Here is a 20,710-nt window from a genome sequence, read left to right as displayed (position 1 = left end):
CAATACAATCAGATCTACAAATCGTACCATACTCGTGTATTGCTAGTGTGCAAATTGTTTGTACAAGTATATTGAATAACTCAAACATGTACTGTACAATCTTTTTATTGTCAAATCCAAACCATCATCCTGAGACCTGCAATAATTGACCACAGAATTGCAACCGTAAAATGCCACACTTTCTTAATGCGATATATTTGCATTTGAATAGTTTCCCACAATCTTCCTGACCACCCAGTGCACAGTACGTGCTGTTTTGTTTTATAATATGTGTTGGGAGATCATAGAGTATATTGTGCCAGACCTTTTCTTCACCCAATGATATATATTTTTTTAAATATGAACAGAACTTCTCCTTATCATGAACCGCTCACTTTTGTGTCCAACTCTGAGCCTCTGCTCCAGTTCCTGTCTTGTGCCTGTGATCTGCAATCCCCGATGCTGGAGTTTCTGTTTGAGGATATCCCGAGTCAGGGCCTCAGGTTTGGGACAGGGATCTGTCTTGCCTGGAGCCTTAAATGCAATCATGTGTACTTTCTAATTTGTTTACCACTTTACCACTTTAACTCATTTAGACCTGGGTACCACTGTTTAGGAGTACCGATAAATACGAACTATAGTGTCCATTCTGCCGAGATCATATATGCAAGTTACAATAACTTAAAGATTATAGAGAGTGTATTTAATGGAGGCTGTTTAAGGTTTATACTATCGTGTGACGTGGTTGGAATTGATATGTTCATGATTGGCGTGGCAACGAGTGAAAATATCAACTCTAACCTGATCCCCAGAAAAAAGCATTCTTTTTCAACATGGTCCCTCCTTTCCTTTCAAATATTTCAACGTTATTTCTATATTTGTTCCTGTTCATCATATTTACATCATGCTGAAAGGACAGTGGATAATGGGAACGTGACACTGATTTTCTGTGACAATATTACCACATTCTTGCCATACTTACATCAGGGGATATGCACGGGATGAAGTCAAGTAGTTCTTCAATGCCCTTATTTATAGCATCTTTGGCAAACTCTTTGGCACTTTCACGAATTCGTCTCTTAATTGATTCCTTATCAAACAGACCCCTGTAATCAACTGTCAAAAGAAGGAGCGGATGCAAGTTAGACTGACGTACGAACAAAACTACCGAGCAATACAATTTTCAGTCGTCACTAAATACAGCCTCCAGACATCCCCTTTGTAAACAATAACGTCCCATCAATTAGGATATGCGTGCGAGATATTCGCAAAAAGATCGCAATCACTGGAACACTTTTGTATGCGATATCGATTTTGATAAACGTGACTCGTCCCGATCGAGGGGACGTTTATTATGAACAGTAATGTATGTCTGTTGTGCCTTGTACTTAAACTGAAAGTGGTAATAGTGATATGCTACCTTTCCAGCAAAAGTGTCTTCTGGTGATTACATCGCAAAAGGCAGTGGGTGACCTTGTATCAGTGAGTGAGTATTATTTTACGCCGCTTTGAGCAATATTCGAGCAATATCACGGCGGGGGACACCAGAAATGGGCTTCACACATTGTACCCATGTGGGTAATCGAACCTGGGTCTTCAGCGTGACGAGCGAGCGCTTTTCCCACTAGGTCAGCCCAGCGCCCCTGACCGTGTATCAAACAGTAAATATAATACTAGGCTGGTACGTGACACTTCCCCAATACTGGATATGCAATTCATACCTGCGATAAGGAAACTGTATCAGATATGTTCCACAGAAATGGTCACGTTCGTGTGATATTAGAGGGATATTTTGACACAGTTTCTTCAAGATGATAAATACTAATGACGGTATTTACCCTCTGGCCAGGTTATTGAGCCGTCTGGATGACATATTGGCAGTGGTGTCAGAAACTCGTCCAGGATGTTGAAGAATGCGATGCAGTTCTCGTGGTCATCCTGGGAACAGAAGCCGGCCGCCACTGTGATCAGAGCAGCAGTGTCATCCTTCTCCAGCTTCACTCTGAAGAATCAGTACTGAAGAATGAGGGATCTGAACATCACACCTCACAGGTGAGACATGTATGTCTACAACTGCAATGATGTCATAATAAACCACTCCTCCAGTACAGCCAAGACAAGGTCATTACTCCAGATGATAGCAACGTAAAGAAACAAGGGTTACAACTACGGAAGTGCTTTATTTCATTACAGTATGATTCGGGAGAAAAGCTCAAAGTAATGCAGTGAAGCGTTTATCCATTTGGATAGGTGTGATGCTGACAGACGAAAGGTTTTAATCAAGATAAATCTTGGATTCGAACCAAATGTCAGCGGAACCTATCAGTTTGGGGGCGTAACTCTGTTTTGCGAATTGCGACGCATTAGACCACTGAGCACCAGTGTAGTACATAGGTAACGAGGCGATTTCTTCCCATGGTTGCGACACAGTCTGGATTGGAGGAAAGTCCAGTCCAGTTACGAAGTGGGGAGTATGGCGATCCCCTCCGTGAATATATGGGAAAGGTAGTTGACGTCCATATTGTATGTACAGACGAATATGCTTTGAGGCAGTGAAAAGTATGTTTCTCATCAGAACCCTAGAATTGTTTTCAAAATGACCAGGTCACCAGGCAAATAGTCAAATAACCCATTAAGAATGATGCAAGCATAGTTCAGACAAGGGGCAATAGATTTATAATCTAACTCTTAAAATACGGAGAATCTTGACTTTCATAATAATAATAATTGTTATAGTTTGGTTAAAAATGGTCCACGTTGGTCCAATGGTAAACCAATTGGCCTTGAAATACGTTGATAGAATTTTCCTTTAGGTAAACGTTTCAAAATAACGTGTTGCATTTCTGAAGTCAACGATCTCGTTGAGGCTGTATTATATCACTGAAAACACGAAGTTGAATTTTCAATGAACAGTTATGTGAGGAAGTAACTTCATACTTAATGACCAGCTCTATTCCTCCTAAGATATCCAGTTTTACATTCGTCGGAAAAGTTTTCTCCAGTCCTGTAAAACAAATCGGTTTTTAATAAAACAGAAAGCGAAAACAAACAAGCTATCATTCCAAAGCTGGAATTATGTTTAATTCCCGAAAAATATGTTTTCAATATTGTTTTACAGATAAGCATTACCATCTTTCATATTAACCATAAAAGCATAATTCAAAGCAATTCAAAATTTCTCTAATCAGAAGGGTTATCAACTGCAAAGCAAAGAAATCAAAATCTGGAAACATTATTGGAAATATTTGTATATTTGCTGAAACTCTGGTGCTTTTAGGGAAAATAATACAAATTAACTCCTAACACAGCATCCATTTCTCATAATGTTTTCCTTGATACTGTGAGTAATATATAGAGGGTGAATTCAACAAGTGTCACCAACCTGCATATATATCCTTCAGGTCACCGTCAATTCCAAACGACTTGTTGAACTTCCCAGCACCGACAGAAAATGTCAAATCGCAGGGGTCAAATCTTGAATATATTTTATAGGTTTTTCGGAACACAAAGAGTTTGAAATGTACGCAGCATTCCAACCCAAGACATTTGTCGTCAAATGTACAGTAGATGTTGTTAGGCATGGAGATCTTCATGAGAGGACAGGCTGCACAATAACAAAAGAATATAAGCATATAAGGGAAATGGTATTTTTTCAATTTTTTATTCATATGATTTTAACAATAGCCTGTCAATATTGATTACGCTTAGTACATGAGGGAGGTGATCATATGTCCGCAGGTCCCCACATCATATCAGTAAGTTATAACAATGTCATGTGTACTCACAGTTGGATGGCGGGGTGACGAAGTTGATCATATGTTCCCGAGTCCCCACATTATATCAGTAAGTTATGAGAACGCCAAGTGTGCTCACAGTTTGAAGGCGTGGTTAGGGAGTTGATCATATGTTCCCGAGTCCCCACATTATATCAGTAAGTTATAAGAACGCCAAGTGTGCTCACAGTTTGAAGGCGTGGTTAGGGAGATGATCATATGTTCCCGAGTCCCCACATTATGCCAGTAAGGTAGAAGAATGTCATGAGTACTTACATTTGGGTGGCTTGGTGAGGAAGTTGATTATATGCTCCCGAGTCCCCGCATTATATCAGTAAGTTATAAGAATGCCATGGGTACTCACAGTTGGATGGCGTGGTGAGGGAGTTGATCATATGTTCCCGAGTCCCCACTTTATATCAGTAAGTTATAAGAATACCTTGTGTACTCACAGTTGGATGGCGTGGTGAGGGAGTTGATCATATGTTCCCGGGTCCCCTCTGCCCTCATCCCCCTCTCGGTCAGCTCCGTCCTCAGTTGGTCGTCCGTCATCTGATACGGGTTGAAACACGGCTTGTTGTCGATCAGATCCTGCAGCACAGAAACACGTGCACATATTTATGATAAATGGTATGTGGGTTGTTTACGATACAGCTCATCGTTAGTGGTTCAAATAGCTGGACAGTATATTATTACACTGATCTTCCATCACCATTTAAGTTGAGGTTGCTTTGTGAGATTGTCATGGTCCAGGTAGCACGATACTCTTTTATAGGACAGACTGTCAGTCATCGTCCAGGGAGTTCGCCACAGTCCCACCAAACAGACAGTAACAATGCTTCACATGAGTCCAGCATTCAAAAAATACCTTTATTGTTCTGATGACCTCGGCCATCTTTTCCTGACTCTCGTCAAGGCCAAGAATCTCTAGAAGATCCAAGATAGACCCCATTTTCAGATTACGTATAGAGAACTTCTTCATAAAAGCACCAGCCTTCTGGAAGAGGGTTGCCAGAGCTGCAATAAATATTTGGTGGTATTAGAATGTAGGTTCATGTGAACGGCGGTCAGTGAGTTTATAGCTTGGAATAATAAATAACTTATTAAGTAGTTCCCCATCACGGAATATTTTGCAATTAACATGTTTTACAGCATGTATGTCACAAAGAAAAATCGTCACCGATTGTATCGATAGAAAAGACACCTACGCCACAACGTGTCAGATTTATCTGTCTATCGAAAACATACATACACTGAGTGTAGACTTTTTCAGGCATCGATCTCGATCGATACTACCAGCAGGGACTGTATATGAGTCTAATGAAAGCATCAGCAGCATCTACTCACCACCATCTTTGGTTTTCTTGGCCGTTTCTTGGATTTGTGGTCTTCGAGGCTGCATCTTTTTGTACATGGAATCTGGCTTTTCTGAAATAAAAGAGGTAAAATATAAAGTAGTCACAATTATAGCAGGTAGTTGTAGTTGTACGATTCATTCTTTATCATAAACATGCGTTTATGAATCACAATAAAACAGTGATACCAAGTGTTCGTGATAATGTGAGCACCCGTCAATCTCAAGTGTTTACCTGAAACAAACACAGGGACATATGGTACAACTCAAATTAATGAATTGTATCGGACATCATTGGTCACTGATGCGTCACATTTGAAAATGTCCTCTTTAGAAGGGAAAGTTGACTTTTGGCAGGTTTATGTCATCCCTCTTGTCATACGTTATTGTATTTGGTAGCTTTTTGTAAATCTGTATGCATTTATCTAAATAGGAAACAGAAGTTGCGTTTCACTGGTTTCTAGTTTATTTTCAGGTCAAGAAGATACATCAGTGGAAGGAACCATTATTGAACGATGCCAGACCATCGATATACCTGAAACTTCAGGTACACATCTTAGCCAAATTCCTGTTTTCATTTTGCCAATCGAGCACAAATTCCGATTCTGCGGGTAGCAAGTAGGGGAGCACAATTAATGTCCATGGGATACCTTCTTTTTGCCTATATGTCCTGTCCCAAACTTTCACATTAATGTACAGTTAGAAGGCTACGGGATACATGTATGTTGCACGGAAAGGCCTTTCTGTGTCTTCATCTTTTACAAGTTGCACAGCTGAGATGCTGTGTTCCTGAGTAATTTTTGGCTGTTTTAAGAGCTGACTGAAATGCGAATCTGGTGGTAACAATGTTTGACCTGCTTTGTCTGCAAATCATTGTGAGCAATTTCATTACATCGATATCTCGAAGGAGAGATCGATTCATCTCACCAAAGCGATATCTCCTGTGGGGGCCAGTTTCGGTTGAAAACATTATTTATCATGCATTTGTATTATTTATCTTAGACTAACTGTTTCATTGTCATTCTAGAAGTTGCAGAGTAAATAACGAAACGTACAAATTTATGGATAACAAGTTCTAATGTTTTGCATATGACGACATTTCGATGTAGATTCTAAAACCGTTATCACTCAAGCTTCATAAGGGTATCAGAACATACATCGAAACGTTGCTGTATGCAATAAATCAGAAGTTGTTATCCATAAAGTTGTACATTTTGTTATCTCAGACTGTGTCACCTGTCTTATTTGAATAAACAAAATTAATATAATAAATGTTTGACTTACTTGAATGTGTAACATCGTTCAAACATTGAAGTATCGGGAGCATGACACACAATAAGTTATTCACCGCTTTCACAATATATGTCCCTAAAACAGTACACTCGTTAATATTTACCGCATTTTATCGGGAAACTTCTGGTAACTCAATAGTTAAAAATGAAGAACTCCTACCATTTTCGGCGTCGGCGACTGAGGTAGGATCTTTTGAGGAATCAAGATCCTCAGGTTTTTCAATTTCCTCTCCTTCTCTCTCTGGACTGGTGTCATTGTCCTTCTTACCATCCAGACAGATGATGCAATTTTCAGCTATAGTCTCAGACTGAACAAGAATTAGGAAATCAATCACAACAAATATAATGCCTCTTGTGTCTGTATAAAACACAATATGTCACATAATATGTAACATTATGTGTACATAGAAAACTTGTATGTCGACATATGCCAAAGCATGTGTCTATAGAAAACACGTAACAGTTTGTGTTTATACAAATGCGCGTGTTATGCAAATGACACCAGCTTGACTGCTTACTTTTCGTGTTTGGGACAAAAGCTAATTACATCTAGGATACATAGATAAATATAACCTCAGCAAGTACACGTACATGTTTACGTGTCTGTCCCTTTTTAACAAAGAAAGCTAAATATGTCACTTGCCTTAAACACCACTTTGTAGTCGTCACATTCTTGCACCCACTCCGGGATTTCGGGTAATCTGACCTCCAGGTAGCGTGTTGGGTCGACATAGCCACCCTTCCTTCTCAGGGCGAGGTGGATATGCTCGTTACCCCCACACGGGGAGTTGGCCGCCACGCCTATCTTTTGTCCAGCATTCACCTGGGGCATACATTCAGTTATAATAAAAGACATGGCAAAGTATTTAACAAAAAATTTCAGTTGGCATAATAGCGAAGGAACAATGAATTTGAACAATAACAACAGTGAAAGAAGATGTTTAATTTCTGGAATGAATCGACGGACATATATAAGAACCTAACACCCACGACAAAACAAAGGACAATTTGGTTTTGCACTTTCAATCTGCCGTCTACAGACAGCATACGAGAAGGCGATTATAATGTCAGATAACTTGAAGATAACATTTATGACGACGCTTGACATAAGAAAGGACGAGCAATTGACTGGTTGTGAATGGTAGTACAAAGGTATAACTATGAAGTTTTTAAAAATTATATCCCAGTACGTAAAAGTACAGGTTTATCAGAGGATCTTTAAATAATATCTTGGTCATCTAAACCGGTGGTTGATGGCATGATGCACGTTCGGTAGCACGCGCAAAATCGCCGAGCTTGACCACCAAAGCAAATTGGACATTTTTTTCATATCTCTTACTCTAATGTTGGATAAACATGTTTTTCAATTTATGCATGTTAGGCCATTCAGAGATATATTTAGGTATGTACATAGTAGTATGTAACGTGAAACGTGAGCTGCGATTCCAAATGTTTTTCGAGGTTTTAATATAAATTGTCAGTGCAAGAGAATAACCAGCTAGATTTTCTGCCGAAACAGATAGCACTTTGAGTAAAGGGCAAACAGCTGTAGAAAGTATATGAATGGACGACTGAAAATCTGTGGTGACACCAGGTGTTCGCAAAAGGGGTAGGCATGCCCTACCGGTAGCTCCAGCCATTCATACAATTTTCACAAAAAAGTAAGTATTTATTGCCTTTCGTCTCAGAAGCCTGTCACTGTCTACTCCATGTTGCAATTCACGACTTACTGGGCTGTCCACGTAAGTAGAGTCACCTGGATGTTGGATGTTTAAGGAGCTGTCGGGATCAATGTTGGTGATGATGACCTCAGTTTCCTTCAGAGATCCTGCATTCGGGATGATGATGACCTCATTGGGATTCTCAGACAGCCTAATTTTGCCAGCAAACGGAGCCACAATCTGCGGAGAAGTTGAATATAGTGTTGTTGTTATGGACATATACCTCAAGTGAGTGAGTGAGTGAGTAGCTTGGGTTTGATGCCACTTTAAACATTATTTTAGTAAAATGACCACATGTCAACTTGCTCTGTTGTTGCCTTCATTGCACATGCTTCATACATCTAATTGTGTCTTATTAGGTGCGTTGTGGCGAGATGGGGTTTAACGTCGCGTTCAAGATTATTGCAAGTACATGCCCTTCTGTGTGTGTGTGTGTGTGTGTGTGTGTGTGTGTGTGTGTGTGTGTGTGTGGCTGCTTGTACTTGTCCGGACTAAAGCCAATTTTATAGTGGAAGCCCACAGAGATACCAGTCGCAGTTTAATATATATACCGCATATAGACAAAGTATACAGACTCCGAGCGGACCAGTCCTTGTTTAAGACCCTCAATGCCGAGCGCCAGGCAGGGTAACAACAAGTACCAACGTCACACTGCTGTGGCTCTTTTCGCAAACAATAAAACTAATGGAATAACTTGGAAGCCTCCGAAAACGCCCGATCAAAAATATCTATACTCAAATGATTTGACATATATTTACATCCGCGCCCTATGTGCAATATAAGAAGAGAAATTGGACCGGAATATGAACATGAAAGAATGTGAAACTTGTTTTTAAAGGGAACATGGTTTATGAAAAAACTAATATTTCCGAACACGTTTTGATGAGGCTTCGCTAGGAAGTTAGCTTTTGTTTATGAATGATCAAACGATACAACCACATGTCAGTGTCGACACCTCTTTACTTAAAGTTTTGTTTCGATGTTCTTTAGTACAAGAAATGCTTACGTTCTCCAGAAAAGAGTTACTCCTTTCTTTTGATATTCTTTTGAAAAGTTCAAATACGTATTATTTTAAAGTTTTGGAAAAGTGTTGAAATACATGTATCATTTAAAATATAATATGTTTACGAAAGAACCGCACACGTTATCTCTTAGCACCAGGAGTGGAAGATGAAGACCGACAAATGTTACTCACGTCTTTTCCAGAAGAAATGGTCACATCTATCCCTTCATGCTCGTATTCCTTTCCACTTTTCAATTCGGAGGGGTAGCTGCCACGCCCATTGCATCCACCCCCAGCAAGTCGAAGGGTGCGGGGGAACTCCTTATGACACTTGGGGCCGAAGACACGGTCGATCAAAGAGCGGGCTGCACGATATCTGAAACATTATGAACATAGATTCATAGGAGTAGGAAGGTCACATAAGGTAATGTACAAAATACTCCAAATTCCTATCTCCCTTTAACTCACAAACCACCATATTTGAATGAACTTTGAATAAGGATTCCACATGAAAAACGAAATAGATAGCTAGTAGCCAAGCATGCGTTCTCTACACAAATGCTGCTTCGGGTTGGTTTATTTGAAATGTATATCAGGACACCCAACTATGTAATAAAATGAATAAATAATGCTATGCCTTTTGGACAAAAATTCATACCTGCGATAAGGTATCTTCCACAGAAATAGTCGCGTTCGTGTTTTATGAGAGAATCGAACCCTGGTCTTTGGCGTGACAAGTGAACGCTTTAACCACTAGGCTACCCGACCGCCCCGACAAAAATATATACTAGTTGAGGATAGCAATATTACTATTTAACAACAATCATTTTTATTGCGTGTATGCCTCTCCTTACCCTTCCTTCAGCGCGTTGTAAGCTGTCTTCACACTGTTGATGAGATCAAACACCTTTTTGAAAGTGTCCAAGAACTTCCCTCCCAGTTTCTTTAGAGGTATAAGAGGAGCCAGTACATCATCAACAATGTCCTTCAGCATGGTCACAACTTCCTGCCTCAGTGCAGTCTACAAAATTTGAACAGTACTGTTCAATCCATGCATAAATAGACTATTTGTAGGTTTAGGGGATCGACCATTCTGTTATACGAAGGATTATAGTGGGGAAAACCGATATAAAGCACATGTTCCACTTCTGACACAAAGCTCCTGTCCATCATACACTCATGCTTTTATCTCACATGTGGAGTATTTTATACTGCAATTGATTTCGCAAACTTTATATCCACCTGGTCAGTTCCTGATCTGACTGGTCCATAGGCAATTAATGATTTTTTTTCATGCTGCAGTCACCAGTATTCCAGCTTTTGTTCATGGCCTGTGAATAATCCAGTCTGAACAGGACAAACCAGTGACTTACAAAACATGAGTGACGACCCATGCAACCGTGGCACAATCAACCATGTGAAAGAGTCTGACATCCCCCATCATCTTTAGTCAGTCCTTGCGAAAAGCATGAGATACTGTGGACCTTTACTTCACTTGATACCGCGAGGGCCAAGTCCATAATACAACACATACAATGAGGTGATGCCAGCATCCTCCAGAAGGGTAACAGTGAGTGAGTGAGTTGGGTTTTAACTTCGCTTGAAACAGTATTCCAGTTGTATCACGGCGTGTCAGCTTAATGTGGAAGGAATGCCCGAAGTGATGCGGCCAAATACAATGGGGGGATGCCAGTATCCTTGTAAGGGTAATATCTAGCTCTAGTGCTTAAAAAAAACATATACATGATATCGAGCCACTCACCGCGTTAGTCTTCCCCTTGGAAAACTCCGCTACAGGATCCCTCTTCCCCTTCACAACCTCCTTGATCCACTTCTCCCCACCTTCCAGCAGTGCCTTCTTTGCCTTATACCCCGCCTCCACTATCTCTATCACCTGGGAAGCTAGGTTCATCCAGTCAGGGGGGGTTTCTGTTGAAGCAGGTAAAAAAAGGCTTTAACCCTGGTATTAGCAGTATTGATCTTTATGACGGATTCTTAGTCAGTTATATGTTAGTGGAAAGCCCAAAGTGATACAGCTTGTAGATGCTTATCAATTTGGTGAAACTCTAGACCAGGGTAGTCATAACAGTAATACAACTACATACATGTAAAAGGTAAAATTACTGTGACTTCTGATGCTCTTCTATACTTCTGTCCTGTGACTTCTGATGCCCTTCTGTACTTCTGTTCTGTGACTTCTGATGCTCTTCTGTACTTCTGTTCTGTGACTTCTGATGCTCTTCTGTACTTCTGTTCTGTGACTTCTGATGCTCCTCTGTACTTCTGTTCTGTGACTTCTGATGCTCTTCTGTACTTCTGTTCTGTGACTTCTGATGCTCTTCTGTACTTCTGTTCTGTGACTTCTGATGCTCTTCTGTACTTCTGTTCTGTGACTTCTGATGCCCTTCTGTACTTTTGTTCTGTGATTTCTGATGCTCTTCTGTACTTCTGTTCTGTGACTTCTGATGCTATTCTGTGACTTCTGATGCTCTTCTGTACTTCTGTTCTGTGACTTCTGATGCCCTTCTGTACTTCTGTTCTGTGATTTCTGATGCTCTTCTGTACTTCTGTTCTGTGACTTTTGTACAATGCTTGTGCTAGTTCCTGTAGATTGGCTACTGGTTGGTCCAGCTTCTGCATCCTGCGCCTCAGATGTGTTCAAGCAGGTTGAGATCAGGTTGGTGGGCCAAAGGGATGGTCGTGGTGGCCTTTTGCTGGAACTCTGTTACCAGTCGACAACGTTGTTGTCTACCGTTGTACCCATGTAGACGGGTCTGACAGCCAGGGGTGGTTTTCAAAATGTGGTACAACAATGGGACCAAAGATCTGACGCCTGTACCTGTGACAAGGGTACAATGTGTGAAGTCCATTTCTGGTGTCCCCCGCCGTGGTTTGCTGGAATATTGCTGAAATCGGCGTAAAACCATACTCACCCACTCACTCTTGTCATTACCAAAACGATTTTACCAATTCAAAAACACTTACTTATGGTCGCAAATAATGTGTTCTTTGTCTTGTTTAAGGCCTGTACCAGATTCTTTACTTCTAGGCCAATACTGAAAAAATACAAGATGAACCCAAATTATTACATTTAAAAAATACAAACAATATGTTAAACCATTGCCTGGCGAAAGATAATCTCTCGCACTATGTGTAACTGCATGATGATGTACTCACGTGATGACGTTACCAGCGACAGTAGAAATTGCCTGTTTTGGGTCTTTGTTGAACGTCCTAAAGCTATCAATGATAGCCTTGATAGCCTTATAGATCATCTTCCCTGCCCTGGGTATTATGATCGTCACTGTCTCCATCAGTTGCTGAAATGGGCAACCTAGTGATATTCTCCTTGTTTCTTTTTTTGTGAACAAAACATATGATGAATCATTATTGTATTGTATGTTGTATTAATTTCATTTTTTTCAGTTCAACAAAACCTCAGCCTACCGGGTGGTTTGAGGCGCCAATGGTGCAAGGCTGTGATATATGCAAAATTACCAGACCCCTTTACATGGATTTCATGTAAACGTTTTGGGTGTTTCTCCCACTTTAAGCTGATACATCGTGGCTTAACTGAAATACTGTCTACAGCCACGACCAATCCTCGGGAATCAATACATAATAGTTCCCCAGGCACGCGGACTAAGAGCATCCTGCCCAACTGACATCCAAATAGTAGAGGGTAACCTTCCGAGGCCTCAATTATGCTATATAATGTACTTTCATATACCCAAAGACATGGAATTATAATATTATTTAACAGAAATAATGCTCAAATAGAATTTCGGGTGGTTTTATAACAAGATATTCAAGAACACACAAGTATTGTGGAATTACTTACATTGTAAAAGCTGAGCACCGATGACTTGACTTCCTTGTAAAGGTTTGTGATTCTCAACACAAGGTTCCTGGCAGGTTTAGCAAAGGGAGGCAGCTGTTTCTCATCCAGCTCGCCAAGGACTTCCATAGCGTCTGATGCCTTCTTCCCAACACTGACAACCTGCAACATACCACCTTTACATGTACATCTACCTTGCCAATAAGGAAATACTGGTTAATCTCCGTCTGTTTTTGTGTTCAACTTTATCAAACATCCCAGTCACGTTTCTTTACGAAATGCTACACGACTAATGAAATCAGTTTGGAATCAAATTTGACATAATTTCACTTAAGTTATAAAATGCCATCGCAACATGATAACCAGTATGGAGTATCCATAGAAAAAATTATCCATTTGGCGTAACAGACAAAAATCCATTCTTTATAAATCGACAGTTAATTAAGACATAACTTCACTCATTAAAGTAACTTCAGAGATCGCATATCAATAACATGCCAGAGGCAACCGCCCCTTCATACATGACAACATTAACGCTACATTAACATGATCTCAAAACCTCCACCTTATCTGGTAGCTCTTCCAGTGCCGTCCTGAAATCTTCTATCATGTCAGCAAACGAGAACTCTCCACTAACGATGCTCTTGAACAGATCCAGACCTGTCGCTAGAGCGCCAGCAGCATCACCTTTAACAGCGTCGTAGAGCTCAACCAGTTTCTTGAGGTTGTCCACGCCGTACTCCTGCAACATGGACAAGGACATGAGTGAGTGAGTGAGTGAGTTGTGTTTAACGCCGCTTGTAACAGTATTCCAGTTATATCACGACGTGTCAGCTTACTGTGGGAGGAAAGCCCGAAGTGATGCAGGTCTCAGTCGTTTACCACTTCGGTGAAACCCACGAGCACGGGTATGGTGCTGACAAACCTAGACACATAATTTGGGCGAACCGGGATTCGAACCTACAATCATAGGTTTCTGGCGTGCCAAAGGGACGCAACTCTGCACAGGGAATCGCGGCCACCCGTGACCCCGACAAGGACATGAAGAACTGCACAATTAAATAAACCCTTAAAAAGACATCTTTGCGAATCACATAAGAAACAATATAATATTATAATGACAGTTGCAAGAGATATTCTCTTTTAAAAATGTTTTCAGATTTAATCTGATGTGATAGTAATCTTGATGGCATTTTGACAATCAATTGTCTTCCTATTACACTGTAGGGCTCCAGACGTCTTGACTACTAATACGACTGAGCGTAGACATATAATAGAACGCTAGACGTTGGAAACAATATTGGAAACGTTTAAAGGCACATTAAAGTCATGTGTTTACAGGTTGTGGCTGATGGTCCTGAATGGACACATCATGCAGACAGGAGTGTTGGTAGGGAGGGGTGGTGGTTGGGGAGAGACAGCGGTAGTCCTAAATAGTTGAGTGCCAACAGTGGTTAAGCTGAGCAGACTCGATCCCACAGAAGTGCGATTCAACAGGTTGCATTGTGAGGTCACCTGCAGCATGTTCAGGTTGTAAGACGCTCCTCCCTTGAAGCAGATCCTCCCCATAAAGAATTCCAGGTTCTCTCCCTTGAAGCCAAGGTGGATGCGGGCGAAAGCTTCATCGTGGATGTTTATTCTCATGTGTCCGCTCAGAGGCTCTGTAACATGCAGTGATCATATGCAATAGCACTGGAAGGAATTGCCCTCTTTTCAAGCTTTGAAGAAACACGAAATAAACTGTCAGATACAGTATACAGAATATATAGAGACAAATAATAAAAAAAATTGAAGGTCAAATAACTTCCGTTCCTCAGAATCCTTCAAATGTAGGAATTACGAATTGCTCTGGATTGCTTTCACTTTGGTTTGGATTGCTTCAACATTACTTGGGTTTGGTATTCGCCAAATGTTTTCAAATGACAACCTGACATAATAGTCAACGTCAACAATGATGTTTTATAACGTCTACATTTGAATCTGAATTACGTAAGTAATGAATATCTATTTTTTTTAGCCGTCTTGTCTTGAACAATCTGGATACGATATAAGGGTATATACATGTATGGCATTGACACTAGCATACCTATTTTGAAGTCTAAAGCGTTGTTAATAATCAGTCCAAAGGACGCTCCAATGGTTGTTGACCCAAGCATCTTCTTCCAGTCTACACTTGGTGAAGCCAGTATGAATTCGATCTTCTCATCAAAGAGTCCCCTTTTGTGTCGGTCGTGTACCTCAATGTCCCGCTTGCCAACATAGCGGGGGTCCACGTGAAATATGGATCCATTCATAGGACTGTAATGTATCAATGTATTATGTTTTCAACAGCTTTTCAATTGCGTAAAATCAGTTCAATTTGAAGGAAAGAGTCAAAGTCAAAGGTGATGCCAACGGACACGGGTAGGGGGCTCGTAAGAGACCAAGTCTCATTATACAAGTGGAAAGGATGCAACTGTAAAGTAAATAGCGTGGTATAGGACAACCAGGCGACTACTGCCAACAAGCTAGGGAGCCAGAGGTACACAGAAATGAGTGAGTAAGACAGTAGAATTTACTGACACTTTTCATGGCGATTCTGGAACAAGAGTCTTTAGCCACAGAGCTACCCATCGGCCCAATGAGGTATTGAGGAAGGTACAATTCGTACAAGCTGGTACACCATGAGCTGCTGGCTTTGTAGGGAACATATCATGGTGCCACGAAAAAGGATAATGTATGAATCATTAAACACACAAAATCATTCAACATTCACCCTTCTTGTCTGTACATGGGAGCGATTATGGCAGCCTTTGGGTGGGCCTGGTATTGTAGCAGAGCTTCATATCGGACCTTCTCGTCGTCATCGTACAGGGCTGTCTTTAACATCAGATGTGCTGCCTGCAACAGGGGATATATCATTCATACATACAGGCTGTCTTCAACATGAGATGTGCTGCCTGCAACAGGGGATATATCATTCATACATGCAGGCTGTCTTTAACATCAGATGTGCTGCCTGCAACAGGGGATATATAATTCATACATACAGGCTGACTTCAACATTAGATGTGCTGTCTGCAACAGGGAATATATCATTCACACATGCACAACTGTCTTCAACATCAGATGTGCTGCCTGCAACAGGTTATATATAATTCGTACATGTATAACACGCATAACTGCCCATTTCAGGTCGTGGTCAACGTTGCTGAGATGCCTGTTTATATTTGTTGCCAACATAATGTGCAGACTTTGTATCCTGGGTTCGAGCATCAATCAAATAAACCAAATGTTGAAGGAGTAAGATCGTAATTTGGCATAGTCAGACAATATAATTAAAGCTCCTACTTGAGATCTCGAATTAAAGTATGGTCATGGCGACTTGCAAACTTCAGAGATTTCGCTACAGAAAATATTCGGTAGTGAAAATGTACTGTCTCAACTGTGTAAATCATTTGAAGTATTGTTTAAAAGTTAGTTTAAAATCATTTCCAATACCCCTTCGTGTCGGTACTTCCTCATGGCGTGTATCCCAGCTCGCTTCACCCACTGAGAGTTGGTGGTGTTGACATGTGACACAATCATCTCAAATGATTGGTCGAGACCGGCATTACCCAGAGATCCCAGCAAGATAACTCTCCAACGGTCGTCATCAAGGACTTCACGTTCTGTCATGGTGGACCGTTTCTGACGGAACATCCAGGGATCTGGAACAGATTTGTAGATACGTAATCGACAACTGAATGATGATCACGGTTAGTTTTTAAGGCTGCAGTCAGTAATATTAAGGCTATGTCAGTCGATCTGTAAGAACAGTATCAGTCAGAGTCAGAGTCAGAGAAACCTATGACTGGAATACGCAAAGGTCAAAGCCATCGGGTACGACGAAACACAATCAAAACGTAATTCTCACCGTGCAATCCGAGCCAGCCCTCAAGCTTCAGGACAATATTAACCGCTTCCCCCTTCCTCCCAGCGTCCAACAGTCGCCTAGCAACCACCCCCAATGCCAGCACCATTCTGTGATATGTTTCTTGTTCCTGTAAAGCCACTGGGGCCTTATCGCGCTCAAAACACAGGCTCTTCAGTTTCGTGATGATATTCTGTACAACATGTGAAAAAATACCCGAATAATCGTGGATATAAGTTGAAACCGCATCGTTTAGATCCCTTTGAACTTTCTACCACGTAAAGTTGACACTCCGTGAATTAATAGTACAACTGGTCGTAGAAGCCTTGTTCGCGGCTACCAAAGTTAAAAACACTTTGCTGGATCAGCGTTCTTGCGACGAATAACAGTTACGTGATTTGTGGAGACTTCAGACTTCGTGTAATATCGAGTATAACAAAAGGAAACATTGCTATAACAATTCTGTTTGCACATTTACACACCATATAGTCGGCGCTTCTCTGTTCAATCGTGACAAAAGGACAAGGCATTATAAGGGGAACATGATATTTAAGTGTAAGATCACACATATTTACACTTACGTCTATATGTGATCCCATGTATAACATGATCTTGTAACTATTATACCATATATATTTACACTTTCTTCTTTCAGTGGTCCATCAAGTGAGATAACGTACATCATTTGGGTGTAACTGTTATATCACACATATTTACACTTACGTCTATCGGTGGTCAATCGAGTGAGATTATGTACAACATGAGCGTGTGACTGTTATATCACACATATTTACACTTACGTCTATCGGTGGTCCATCAAATGAGATGATGTACAACATGAGCTTGTAAGTGTTATATGACACATATTTACACTTACATCTATCAATGGTCCATCCAGTGAGATGATGTGGAACATGAGCTTGCAACTGACATATCACACATATTTACACTTTCGTCTATCGGTGGTCCATCAAATGAGATTATGTACAACATAAGCTTGTAACTGTTATATAACACACATAGTTACACTTACGTCTATCGGTGGTCCATCAAGTGAGATGATGTGGAACATGAGTCTCTTCACCAGGGAGGAGTCGGGTCTGGATCTGTTGAGCACAAGGTCTAGCAGGAGCTGCTGGGACAGGTCTGTGGTCAGACTAGCGATAGCATCAAACATATGGTTCTGGTCCTTGAAGGTCTTGGTCAGTCTGAAAGAGATGGAGGGTACCCTTGTAAGCATGGTGGTTTAATGATATTCTAGTGTGCCAGACTTTGCATCAGTTCAGGGCAAAATAAGTAAGCTACACGGAAAACGATAACTCATCTTCGCTGAGGTCACCATGAAAGGACTTGCTTTTTCGTACCATAGCAACCAGCTATTTTCTGTAAAACTCGCATCTTAAATAGGGTAACAGGATATTTACTGGTACCCAAAAGGACCTACATTGTACATCAAGTGCACAAAAAAGGGAATGATGTGGTAGATAATGTCATTCAGCTTTGATAGAGTTTACAAATACTATTTGTTTGATATATTTATTAGTAGAAAAATAAATGCACTTTTCGATGGTAAATGATAAACTTTCTGGGCCGTTTTAATACGAAAATAATTTGAAATAATGTACATAACGAAATGTGTATGCATACATGTACGCAGAAGATTCCTTTCACCATTGCTTTCGTAACTGACGTCACATACAATATTGATCTATATGATGTCATTTCCTTCAAACTGTTTCAATTTGTGTACTTGAAGGGTCTATTCACCTCGGCCTATCTGTCAGGTACTTTTCAGCAAGGAGAACCAACGCCTGGTCAGGTAAGTCTTGGAGAACAGATACAATTCCCGTGAAGCATTTGTCCAAATTCTTCGAACCTGAAAAAAATAATCCAGATTCTTCTTTTATTACTAAAAATAAGATAGCTCTAAACGCAAAAAACAATGAAGAGTGCTAATTTCTAGATAAAATATTGTTCTATAAGGACGTTATTGCTGGAGATCTGAACATGCGCTCGAAACTTGATAACGTTGTATATTGGACGACGTTATTTTTAGAAGGAGTGTCTAGTGAGTTGTTCCCCATAGATGTAGGTGTGCCACGCAAATAAACGCGATGAACAATCGCATCCAACAGCGGGAGAGATGAGACAATAAAACACTGCAAGGAGAATAGACCACTCGGGGCGGCGCCCCATGGTTTATTCTCCCTGCAGTGTTTTATTGTACAAAAAAACAACTCCCAATCGTCGTTCATTTCTTGAAAAACACCTATGGAAATGGACAGTTGTGGTTACGTGCAATCTGTTACAATTGGATCAACTATATGATTTAGAGGCTTATATTTGCCAATGCCGTATAGCCTTGAATGTTACACGGCAGTGTTGCATTGATTTCACATTGTCAAAACTCCTGGACATATATACACGTAACTGTACCTTTTTCTGGCTCGTTTCGCATGCAAGTGAGGTTCCCCCTCACATATTGCAGGTATTCGTTCACATCGATTGCTGGCTTCTGGCGCTTCACCTGGAATACCAACGTACAAACGTTCAGGATGCTGCGTTGCAGTACGAGAAGGTACATTTTTAATTCATCGTCCAATACCTTTTTCCTATAAAATACATACGTATATTTTGTTTCCTCGTTTTTGATTGGTTCCTTGTCTATCCGGTCTGTTGACCGATTGACAAAAGCGTTAGCATGATATATCCTGAACACAATAATAAAGGAGTGTGACGGGCTTGGGGTTATATTTTATGCATTCTTCACTGCAAAAAATATCCCCACAATTATTCATGATCCCTAACGTTTTTTGGTCATATTTTTTTATAACCCAAGATAACTAATTGTCTTAAAGTTTATCACAACAGAGTTTCTCTGCATATAATGTCTCAAAAGTATTGATTCTTTACATATATATTGCCTCATTCCTTTCTCTAACACTTTAGAAACAAGATCACATGATGAAGGGAATTGGTTAATCATCTCTGACTTGAAGACTTTTGATTTAATCATACGTTGTTTTTTTCAGGAATGTTTGTGTTGTGTGCGAAAAGACATGTTTATGTTCACCCTAACAGTTTAACACCTGAAAAAAAATGTTTGATGTATCAGATTGACTATAAATGTAGATATGAGTAGGGCACAAATAGCAGAGGATATAAATCGCTAGTTTTGTAAACAGTTGATCAGGCCCATTTCTCACTTGTATCTGTAGAATATCTCAACATACTTCGGCCTGTCATGATTCGTACTATCGACTGTTCTTTATGCAGAGATTTCTATCGGATATGGAAAGGGTTTTGTCGCTTCATTAACGGAATTGCACTGGATAATTCAAATTAATAAAGTATACAACATTTTGTTAAAGCTAAACTTGTTACCTCTTTGATATGAATGGACGCCCTCGTGATGTCTGTCTTTGGTCTGCTGGGAATACTGACGGCCTTGTGTCTGCTGAGGAACACCAACTTTCCTCTGCCTTGAGCTGACATCTCGGGGTAGTCTGGAGACAGTACTCAGTTAGACTTTTATGTGTTACAGTTTCAAAACACTCTTCTTCATAAAACGGAAACGTTAATTTTCTCGAATCGTGATGAAACAGTTCAAGTGCCCCATAGGAGCTTAAAGAACAGAATGGAAAATTGTTCAGGTTTGTTTGCCACAAATTAGTCAATTCATTGTTAATTTCTTGATTCAGTAAAATCTTTTTCATTCGTCAGCATAAGTGTCTGGATCCGCGTATGAATTTACTGAATGCTTTCATTTAATTGTATATATAGTTCCTTCTAGTTGATTGTATTTGGGATAAATTGGGCACTGTGTTAGTCTATAAAAAACTGTCGCGAAAATATACA

At 40.3% G+C, this 20,710-nt stretch overlaps 2 protein-coding genes across 2 annotated transcripts in view; both read right to left on the bottom strand.

The window, feature by feature from the left end:
• Positions 1–6,958, bottom strand: part of LOC124137709 — a 94,992-nt gene extending 88,034 nt beyond the window's left edge. Inside the window, exons 1-10 of the mRNA XM_048402720.1 lie at positions 6,946–6,958; positions 6,559–6,756; positions 5,100–5,180; positions 4,621–4,769; positions 4,205–4,343; positions 3,362–3,583; positions 2,917–2,983; positions 1,818–1,981; positions 962–1,095; positions 375–513 (exon numbers count right to left, since the gene is read on the bottom strand). Coding sequence (XP_048258677.1) covers positions 375–513; positions 962–1,095; positions 1,818–1,981; positions 2,917–2,983; positions 3,362–3,583; positions 4,205–4,343; positions 4,621–4,769; positions 5,100–5,180; positions 6,559–6,756; positions 6,946–6,958 — 1,306 coding nt within the window. The remainder of the gene's footprint in view (positions 1–374; positions 514–961; positions 1,096–1,817; positions 1,982–2,916; positions 2,984–3,361; positions 3,584–4,204; positions 4,344–4,620; positions 4,770–5,099; positions 5,181–6,558; positions 6,757–6,945) is intronic.
• Positions 6,959–7,009: 51 nt separating this feature from the next.
• Positions 7,010–20,710, bottom strand: part of LOC124137707 — a 48,311-nt gene continuing 34,610 nt past the window's right edge. Inside the window, exons 9-26 of the mRNA XM_048402762.1 lie at positions 20,237–20,358; positions 19,289–19,379; positions 18,620–18,728; positions 17,886–18,060; positions 16,856–17,045; positions 16,441–16,649; positions 15,716–15,840; positions 15,047–15,258; positions 14,476–14,621; positions 13,526–13,702; positions 12,964–13,122; positions 12,300–12,442; positions 12,108–12,178; positions 10,885–11,051; positions 9,977–10,143; positions 9,315–9,498; positions 8,129–8,299; positions 7,010–7,221 (exon numbers count right to left, since the gene is read on the bottom strand). Coding sequence (XP_048258719.1) covers positions 7,012–7,221; positions 8,129–8,299; positions 9,315–9,498; positions 9,977–10,143; positions 10,885–11,051; positions 12,108–12,178; positions 12,300–12,442; positions 12,964–13,122; positions 13,526–13,702; positions 14,476–14,621; positions 15,047–15,258; positions 15,716–15,840; positions 16,441–16,649; positions 16,856–17,045; positions 17,886–18,060; positions 18,620–18,728; positions 19,289–19,379; positions 20,237–20,358 — 2,828 coding nt within the window. The 3' untranslated portion in view covers positions 7,010–7,011. The remainder of the gene's footprint in view (positions 7,222–8,128; positions 8,300–9,314; positions 9,499–9,976; positions 10,144–10,884; positions 11,052–12,107; positions 12,179–12,299; positions 12,443–12,963; positions 13,123–13,525; positions 13,703–14,475; positions 14,622–15,046; positions 15,259–15,715; positions 15,841–16,440; positions 16,650–16,855; positions 17,046–17,885; positions 18,061–18,619; positions 18,729–19,288; positions 19,380–20,236; positions 20,359–20,710) is intronic.

The sequence above is a fragment of the Haliotis rufescens genome, unplaced genomic scaffold (genome assembly GCF_023055435.1).
Source record: "Haliotis rufescens isolate VD_foot unplaced genomic scaffold, xgHalRufe1.0.p SCAF_29, whole genome shotgun sequence".
In the NCBI taxonomy this organism is placed as follows: domain Eukaryota; kingdom Metazoa; phylum Mollusca; class Gastropoda; order Lepetellida; family Haliotidae; genus Haliotis; species Haliotis rufescens.
Note: the sequence above shows the minus strand (reverse complement) of the source record. Positions and strands in the feature narration are given on the sequence as shown.